A 10387-nucleotide genomic window follows, 5' to 3' on the forward strand; every position below is an offset into this window, starting at 1 on the left:
ATTTGTTGCATCTTAACAGTGAGGGTTTATCTACTGTTCTATGACTGGCTTTGTTTGGCATGTGGTTACTGTGAATATACATTTTTTTATTTTGGTCGTAAGAATCCAGGAAACTTCACCTTGCTTTTTTTCATAAAAGTATAAAACTTTGACTTATCTTCATGTGTGTTGCTTTATATGACAACGTGAACTCTATGTATGTGCCTGAACTGCCTAAATATCTAGCATATCTAATATGCTTCTTGTGGTCAGATCTACAAAGAACTTTTGATCAAAGCTTCCCACAACAAAGTTACTTAATTTTACTAACCCATTGGTTTCTTATGTATATAGTATATGAGTATACTTCCATGTGGATTCTATAGAAAATAAGTGCTCTATTGCATGCAAAATGCCTAGCATGCTATCTGATGCAAAGACATTCTTTACAGTTGGTATATGATCAGTTATGAACACAGCTCACAATTTAGAGGTATAAGACATTAACTCTGTGCAGTGATCTCAAAGGTATGTTCAAGAGTCAGATGTGATGATGCTCTCTTTGTTTCCAGCCACAGGACCAAGTCTTCGGGCTGGCCGCCTCCCTCAGGAACCTGGGCCTTGAACCAGGTACCACCCTATGGATGGGAGATGATGACAAACCGAGATGGCCGTGACTACTTCATCAAGTAGGTTAAAAAGACACCAAATAATTTGGCCAATGTTCTTCTAGTTCTGTTTTGTTAACAAGGGTTTTATTTATTCTTTGATGATCACATATGTGTATAGAATGTTTTTTGATCATATTGTCCCTCTATTTCCTTCTTGTATGCCCTTTCCCTCTGGAAACTTCTTCTCAACATGTCCCCTTCTTACTTTTGTATCTTTTTCTTTTTCTAGTAACTCACTGAGTTTAATTAAGGTAGCTTACATGTACATGTATGTGGGACTATTGACTGGATAACTGGATCACTGATAATTACCTCCACAGTGTGGCAATTCTTGCTCACAGCAGAAGTGTGCACTATTAAACATTAGGTCAGTTGCATCCATTGTCTGAAACTGAAGAATGATGTGGAATCTGGTTATTTCAAACATTTTCAAGGAAGGGTCAAGAATGTTACTGAGTCATCTACTAAAAGGATTATGTGTTTTTCTAACCTCTTGCTATAAATTTTTGTTCATATATTGGTTTAGATTTCAGATTTTTATGATAGTCTTATTTTGGTTGTGTTAAGTGAATATACATCACAGAATTTCCTACTTAAGCCATTTTGGATGTATTATTTAGTAGCATCCATGGTGTTATGCACTTACCACTGTCCATTTGAATGACTTTTGTATCACCCTTATCTTTGGTTGTTTCCGGTTGCTGCACTAAACTAAACCGCTCTGAAGGTTTGCAACTTGGAAGAGGAGTTTATTTAGCTTACACTTCCGGGTCACAGTATATCACTGAGGGAAGTCAGGGCAAGAACTTAAGCAGGGACCTGGAAACAGGGACTGAAGCCGACACCATAGAGGAAAGCTGCTTGCTGGAGTGTTCTCCATGGCTGGCTTAGCGTATTCTCTCACACAACCCAGGACCACCTTCCAAGATGGCACTATCTATAGTAATCTGGGTACTCCCACATTAACCATCAGTCAAGAAAATGCTGCTGTAGACTTTCCTACAGGTCTATCTGTGGACAGTGTCTTCTCAATTGACATTCTATTCCTTCAAATGACTCCAATTTGTGCCAAGTTGACAAAAGCAAACAACACAACCCTTCAAAGAAATCTCCTAAGTAGGGCATTGCTGCTCTAAGATGGTGTCTGCCTAAGAACAACGTAAGTCAATGTCACAAGACATAGAAAGTACGGGAGGGGATTGAACTGCTTGAGTAATGGTTTCCAAGTACCTTTGAGTTCCCACTTTGATTGTATTCATTCTCCTGAGCAAATCAAAGCTAGAAGTTGGATGTGGCCACTGGTGAGTTGCGTATGATTCAGTAATAAATATTTATTTCTCCTGCTTTTATCTCCCAATAGCATCCAGTCTCTTTTCTATCTCTATAAATTTGCTTATTCTAGGAACCTCATCTAAGTGGAATCATACAACATTTGTTCTCTTCTATCTGGCTGGTTTAATTTTACATAAAGTTTTCAAGAACCTATCCATATTATGTGTTAGAATTCATTCTTTTTTAATGCTGGATAATAGTCCACTGAATGTATATACCACACTTATTAATTCATCTATCACAGGATACTTACATTGTTTTTACCTCTCGACTAATAAACAGAGGTGCTATGAACATGGTTGAATAGATTCACTGATGTGGGTATAGTTTGAGGATAGTGTTTGTTCTGCACATACAAGTCCCTAGGTTGAATACACACACACACACACACACACACACACACACACACACACACACACACCAAGAGTTGGAATGGCAGAGCCATATGCAATTGATGGATCAAAGTTCGATTCTATGCTTCACTCTTTAAGACACTACCAAGAGTGGTTTCCAGAGCAGCTGTCATTGTCTAGATTTTTACAGTTTTGCAGTTTGGTGAGAAGGGCATTTACAGTGTGTGTGTGTGTGTGTGTGTGTGTGTGTGTGTGTGTGTGTGTGTTTCAAACAGGGAGCCTTTGTTCTCCAACACTACCGAAATATTCTTAATTACAAGAAATTAGTGAAATAGATTTGGAATCAGGAAGCACAGTTGGCCAGAGTCCAGTTATAATTGAGTAGAGATTTGAGAGGAAGGGGAAAATTATTTTTCCTACCACAGGCTGTTTTCTTTGTTTCAGCCAAGCTGCCTATGCATTTATTAGCAAGTATAAGATGATAAGGGAATGGGAGTCATTTTTATAAAGGTGTTTTCTAGATTTTTGGGGTCTTCTCCATTCCTTACTCAAGCCCACACCAAGGGAGGATTGCTGGCAAGCCAGCAGGGTGAAAACTCACAGGATTGATTGTTGTGGCTGCTTTTCTAATCTTTATAACCTAAATCCCTCCTCTTCTCCATAATTGCTACAGAGGGAAGAAGACCTCCTCTCTTGAGTCCACAGCTAACCCAGGAACTGCCTCTTGAGGGCATCTTGGGAAGACCTGTGTTTCTCTTAAACATTACCCATGCCAGGGAACATAGAAGTGCCTTATGCCTTTTGGAGGCTGTGCTCACAGAGAAAGAAGCATGAGTATGGTCTTTGGAACCTAGTCTCAGAACACTCAAAAGACAAGAAAAAAAGACCAGTGGTTTGTCTCACACCCTGGATTCTAACTGTTAGTTTTGCATAGTTTGTCCAAGTCCTTTCTTCTGTTAAGACAATGTATGATATTATAATATGCCATCTGTTTTCCAACATGGCTACAGATGCACTCAGTTGGTTCAGATAAAGTAATCCAGATATTTGCAGTCAGAACTGGAAAAAAATGAGGCAATGAAATTTATTTTTTAAAAGGCATGAATTGGGACTTTATAAAGATATATTTCAGACTTGTATGATTAATGTCTAGTTTTCTTTCCTCCTATTTGGCTTTTAGGGGGGTTTACATACATTCCAGATACTCTTTCAAAAGGTAGTAACTCAAACTGTGGCTTGCTAGTGAGGGCTTCTGGGAATAATGGCTAGCTAGCTCTACCTTAAGAATTGCCATTAGCTCCATTTAACATTTATAAGGGATGATCATGTGTCAATTTAAGCTTTCTACTGCTCTAGGTCAGCTGTCAAACTGCAAAAGACAAGTAGTTACTCAAAGAACTTGCTCTGACTGCTGTTGCTGGATTTGAAAACCAAAACCATCAGCATCATTTTCCCAAAATAGTGTTATTTTTTTCTTAAAAAGTAAGCTTCTATAGTCCTTTCAGAGAATTCATAAGATGTCTAGCATAATACCCCTCTGGAAAGTGCTTGTTCTTTCCCTATCACTAATGAGTCTGATAAATAATGAGAATCCCTCTACCTACTGAGTTATGGCCATTACAGGGAGAAGCTGTAATTATCAGTTTCTGGAGAGCCCAGGTTTACACTACAGAGTATTTCTGTATTCATTAGCATTCTTAGTTAAAAGGACAACTGGGAAACTGATGTATGGTTAGTAATTAGCCCCTTTGCATTTATTTTTTCACTTGTTTACATATCTTTTGAAGGAGATTGGTTTTTTTTTTAAATCTTTTCTTAAGATGCATATAATATCTGCATCAGACAGTTACTTTCACTGAGTGATGGACCAAATGGTAGGAGGAATCAGGCTTTGTGTATTCAAAGTTGCAGTCAGATAGCTAAATAATGAGAGAATTCTTTCATTATGAGTCTTGCAGTACATGGCCTAAGATACTCCAAATTTTAAGTTGCATCTACATGTGTAATTTCCCATTATTTAGAACAGAGATGATAGACTAGTTTCTATAAGGACTTACTGATCCATGGGTTTAAAAAATGAAGAAGGGGCTAAAGAGATGACTCAGTAGTTGAAAACACCTGCTATTCTTCTAGAGAACATGGATTTTATTCTTAGCACCCAATTGGTGGCCCACAATCTTCTGTAACTCCATTTTCAGAGGATCCAGCGCTCCCTTCTGGCCTCTGTGGGCACAAGGCATGTACATGGTACACAGACGCACATGCAAGCACACACCAGTACACACAAGGTAAAATGAATAAAATGAAGGGTACTGATCCACATATACACTTGTGTGGCATCTCATACTTTGGAAACTAGTAATTTTTAACCTTTCCTACATATTAGAATGGCTTAAGAAGCAATAAGATTCTGATGCCTGAGCCTGGGTTAAAGCCTGGAAACAGAAAGTTTCAGATGCACCCAGGTAATTCCACAGAATAGCTATGGCCGCTACACTGAAGCAGTTTTCTGCACCTGATTCTTTTATTTGGCCTCAGCACTGGTGATAAGACATAGACTAATCATGTGGCATTTCCAAAAGCACATACATTTGCTGAATTAGAATTCATTGTGTTTAGAAAGGACCACTTTCATTGCTACATTCATAGACACATCTGAATTACAGATTTTTTTTAGTGGTACCAATGCTTTAATACATGTGAACATGTCACCACAGAGCTGCACCACCAACCTGAAGTTCAGTGTTTGTGGAACAGCGAGCATTTTTAAAGAAATATGACAAGCTGGGCTCTGTGGCAAGTGCCTGTAATTTCAACACTTGGGGAGGTGATGGCAAAAGGAATAGAGTGGAAGGCCTGCATTGTCCTCAAAAACCACAAACTTGAAGGAAACTTGACACAATACAAAACAAAAGTTTTTCAATACTTATTATTATGAATTAGGAGAGAGAGCAGGCCTGAGGATGGGATAGAAGCATAAAAGAATTTAGAAACTACATGGAAAGGAAAGAAGCTTAGGACAGTATATCATGGTGAGAACTGGCTAAGAGAGGGAAAGGTGAATAGAATAAGAAACACAGAGGAACAAAGCAAGATAGCTGAAATTATTATCATTATAACAGCATCAATGATCCATAAGTCTAGATGTCTGTAGAGATGGGTACTGATACATATATAGTTGTGAATATAGATATGGACACAGAAATCAATGCAGACGGATACAATATAGATGCCAGTATAGATATTGGTTTATGTATAAAATCTAGATATAGATGTTTTATAGTCAGTGAACATAAACCACCAGCCATGTTGTGAGGTTGCATGCTTTGATGCAAAGAAAGCAAGAGGCCCATGGAAGGCTGGAAGATGGACAAGATTGTGAAGAGTTTTGGGCAGATAAAATACATTTTATTCCCTCCAGGCAAATCACTAGGCAGGCAGGTACAGGTGGGCACAGGCACACATGAAGGCCGTCATATAAGCTGAGTAGAGGTAGACACACAAGCCTACAGACAGACAGATACAAGCAAGTGTAGCTAGAGTTTCCTGCCTGGCCCACATTCAGGACAAATCTCTCTCACCTGCCAGTCCCACAGCCGCTCAGACCCGACCAAGTAAACACAGAGACTTATATTGGTTACAAACTGTATGGCCGTGGCAGGCTTCTTACTAACTGTTCTTACAGCTTAAATTAATCCATTTCTATTAATCTATACCTTGCCATGTGGCTTGTGGCTTACCGGCATCTTCACATGCTGTTTGTCATCGTGGCGGCTGGCAGTGTCTCTGACTCAGCCTTCCACTTCCCAGCTTTATTCTCCTCCTTGTCCCGCCTCTACTTCCTGCCTGGCCACTGGCCAATCAGTGATTTATTTATTGACCAATCAGCAACACACTTGACATATAGACCATCCCACAGCAAGCAAGCTGTTCAAGGCAAAGGCAAAGACAGTCTAATAGAAATGAGTATATAACATATTATATCACTATTTACTTTTCCAGTTCCTTGGACATCCACTGTCAGCCATTTTGTGCTGACTCATTCCTCATTTATGGTATTTTTTTAAAATAATTACTTACTTGTAGCCCCTCTTTTTCCTCTCAGAGTATTCTGGTTGGAATAAAACAAGATAATTTATTCTAAATAACACACTACTAACATTAGGAATACTGTTCTATGGCATAAGATTTCATGTAATTGAAAACCAGTCCTCTGAGGAAGTCAATGCCAAGAGAGACTCTTTTTCTTACTTGCAAAAAAAGTTAAGGGTCTCAGGAACTGGAATGTCATATCTTATTGCTATTCAAATTCATGCTTGCACCCATACCATTAGAGTCTAAGGATTCAGTTCTTTGAGTCCCTGTATCCTATGACTTTGACTCCCTCTCTGGTGGTTACCTAAGTGTGATAATTTGCTCTCAGCTGATTTTACCTCCATCTGTATAAAACATACCCCTCCCCATTCAGCAGCCTGGACCCATAAACTTAAATGTCTGGTCACATGCCTCCTTCTAAAGATTTCCTTGGCTATACTCAGTATTTATTAAGCACCAATAACTGCTAAAGTTGCCTAGACATGTAAGACAAATTGTTGTTCCAGAGAACCTCAGAGTTTAGTGGAAATACAAAGGATAATAACAGATCTGGCTTTAGAAGCAATGGAGGCCCCCAAGGAGGGATGAATGTAGGATTTTTTGATGGAGATGACAGAAATGAAAGTTATTGACAAGGCCTTCACTCTCCTGAGAGTCTGACCATAATTTTCAATGGAACCGTGAATACTTTAGTTTCTGTACAGATACTTAAGTTTCATGGCGAATGGGGAGTACTTTATATTATTTTCCCTTTAGTTTTTAATGGAGTAAGAACAAGCTTATGTGACTACTGTAAAGTCGGAAAGCTTAATGCATGGGTGATTCATAAAGCTGGTACTTTAGTTTGGATATCTAGGAGAAAATATTATAGCATAAACAAAATAAATACAAGTCAGCTGGCAAGATAAAGGACCTTGAGTGAAGTTGAAGCGGTGAGTTGAGATAGGAGGTTGGAGAAGAGACTAAAGAATCATTTCCAAGCTATATGATATATGGGCTGGTTTTATAAGTTCAAATTCAGGAGACTTTTTCCCATGGACCTTGGCTTTCTAGGCGCCTTCACCCTGTATGTGCAAAAAAAAAAGTGTCTCTGTGTGTGTGTATTGGATAAGACACACCATTCTATTATTCTACCAACAATTCCCATGGTGGGCAATTAAACAGAACTACTGTCTCCTTAATGCAATAGAATTCAACTCTGAATCCTGAGTAGTGGAGTTAGTAATGAGCTGAGGAAACTTCCACTTTGTTCTCCAGTTTGGGCTTGGCCCAACTTGGAAATTGTTGAGCCATCCCTATCTGCCAATCTCTTATCTTTCCACTGGTCAACGGAAATGTATTTTCAGCTCATCTGTCTCCAGGAGAGTATTATATGAATAAAGGTAAGTAGCTTGTATTTCCTCCCTGCTTTCTTATCGATTCCAGCAGAACATGGCCAACTCAAGAAAATAGGATTCGGTCATCACAGAAATCAGAAACAGAGACCTCACCTCATGCACCTATGAAAGCCCCCAGCCTTCCCTCTAGAATTTACCTGTTCTAATTCAAATATTCCAAGGAGAGAAAAAGTAATTGATTGTCTGCAAACACTATTTGGTAGCTGCAGGGCTATTCTTGCAACATTTTTCTTCCAAGGTTTTATAAGACTCTGACTTCTTTTGTGGTTGAGCTCTTTCCCTGTTACTCTGTGATAAATGTCCTTAAACTTTTCTCTCTATAAAAGTTACTGTCAAATGTTCAGAGTTAAGTCATACAGTTGTATGTAGATGTTGTGGTCTTGTTGCCATTCTCCATACTGTAATGTATTTCAATGTAATGCAGATATTCATTTCTTATTATATTAAGCCTACATACATGTTTAACACCCAACAAAGGCCAAATATATCTGATTAGATTACACATGTTGTTATGCTCAGTTTCTTGCAACATAGTTCTAGAGGTCTCAGCAGAAATTAAAAGTTGTAGCCATGGAGGGAATTAAGAAAGTTGTAGGACTGAGGAGATAGCTCAGTCAATAGGCTAAGTGCTTGCCTTACAAGCATGGTGACCCAAATTTGATCCCCAGAATCCATGTAAAAACTAAGCAGAGTGTAGGTGTGTTGTTATACACTTGTAATCCTATTGCTGGGGAGACAGAGACAACCACTCCAGCCAAACTGTGAGCTCATGTTCAGTGAGAGTGCCTGTTTCAAAATCAAGATGGCAAGTGACTGAGAAAGAGATCAGTCGCTAAGCTCTGGCTTACACAGGCATACACACACACAGAGAGAGAGAGAGAGAGAGAGAGAGAGAGAGAGAGAGAGAGAGAGAGAGAGAGAGAGAGAGAGAGAGAGAGAAATTTGTTTATGGTATCTGAGTGTTATTGTATAAAGTTTTAAAATACCAAAATAAAAAGAGGAACTAACAATATGTTGTTGGTGAGGCACTACACCTCTATACTTCATTTGTTGATTTGTTGGCTTTCTTTCTTTTTCTCTTCCTTTCTTTCTTCCTTCTTTCCTTACTTTGTTTCCTTCCATCCTTTCCTTCCCTCCTTCAGTTCCTTCGTTCTTTCTTTCTTTTTTTCTTTCTTTCTTTCCTTCCTTCCTTCCTTTTTCCTTTCTCTCTTTTTTGATGAGGAATTATGGAATAGAATACAAAGTATACACAGTGAGTTCTGCCGAGAAAGTCAATAATTGCCTCATGGCAAGTACAAATGGCATTCTGTTCAACAAATTCCTTAGGATTTCAAGCATCTAGTCACGGGGAGGGAGGCATACTGTAATTTGGGAACGGTAGGAACAAAGTCAACGTGATGGTGTCATTACATGAAATGAAAGGTGATTATGTTCCCTCAATGCACATGCTTCCGGGGCTGCGATTAAGGCTGCTGATTCCCTTCCTAGGAGCAGATTTGTTTTCTTCTGAATCTGACAAAGCACCTATCTGCTGAGTTAATAATTGGTGCTCCCAGCTGGAAGGGAGGTTTTCTGAGCCAATGGAAGGGCTTTAACAGGAAGGCTCAGAATTGACACTATCATTCCAGATCTAACTTGGCATAGAGGCCAGGAGCTCTGCCTAAGTAGACTTTTCCTGTACCCAGCTTGTTTCATTTTTGTCTTGAAACTTTGCTAGTGCACTTGATGTGGCCTTCACTGAGGACAAATGCCTGAAACCCTTGGCTTTTTTATCTAGCAGATCAAAGGATCACATGGTATTTTAATTACTCAAAGCTCCTGGGGCCACCTGACCACAGCAGAGTTGGGGCCCACATGTGTGGGTCAAGCTGTGAGAAACAGGTTAGTTCCAAGCCCGGGGTCACCTCTTTCTTCTCCTATGCTGACTGTAGCCCTAGGGGTCTACATAAGGAGGCTCACCAAGTCCATTTGGCTGGCTGACCTGTGAAAAGAAGAAGCACCTGGGCAAACAGGTTTCTATCACAGCCTGTAATTGAAATCCTAGCTTGGGGCTGCCTGGCACCCTTAATTCCTTGACTCACCTTTGAACCTTTTTTTCTGGATTGAGCCAGCCCTTGCAGAGAGAAATTTTCATGTCACTGCCTATGTCTGGCTCACATGTAGAAATGCCGGCCTGTGCCAAACTCCAAGTGGGTGTTGCTGGCAAAATGGACTAGCTGAACTTGAGAATCACCTTTGTGGCAGGTGGCTTTCCATTGTTGTTTGCCCTCTTTCATTAAAGGAGATGGAGAGCAACTGACAGAGGAGGGTCCTGACAGAGTACCTCACTGTTTCCCCCAAAATGATGGGAGGCTCTAGTCCCTGCCAAGCCTTTATTCTATAACTTCTCTCACAGCCTGAATAAAGCCCTGTTTTCAATGGTCAATTCCCAGCAAAGAGCCTCTTCAAGTAGAAAGGTGAAAGACACTGATGTGTTTTGTGCCATTGGACACTCTTACCAATCTAAGTGAAGAGTTCCATGCCCTCCAATCTCATGGAGCAGGCCATTCACTCTGTGTTC

The 10387-nt window shown here is 39.7% G+C and overlaps 1 protein-coding gene across 1 annotated transcript in view; it reads left to right on the plus strand.

Annotated features, from left to right (window-relative positions):
* Window positions 1-615: 615 nt before the first annotated feature.
* Frmpd4 (FERM and PDZ domain containing 4) overlaps window positions 616-10387 on the plus strand; it is a 213938-nt gene continuing 204166 nt past the window's right edge. The window contains exon 1 of the mRNA XM_059250688.1: window positions 616-668. Coding sequence (XP_059106671.1) covers window positions 631-668 — 38 coding nt within the window. The 5' untranslated portion in view covers window positions 616-630. The remainder of the gene's footprint in view (window positions 669-10387) is intronic.

The sequence above is a fragment of the Peromyscus eremicus genome, chromosome X (assembly GCF_949786415.1).
Source record: "Peromyscus eremicus chromosome X, PerEre_H2_v1, whole genome shotgun sequence".
Classification (NCBI taxonomy): Eukaryota; Metazoa; Chordata; class Mammalia; order Rodentia; family Cricetidae; genus Peromyscus; species Peromyscus eremicus.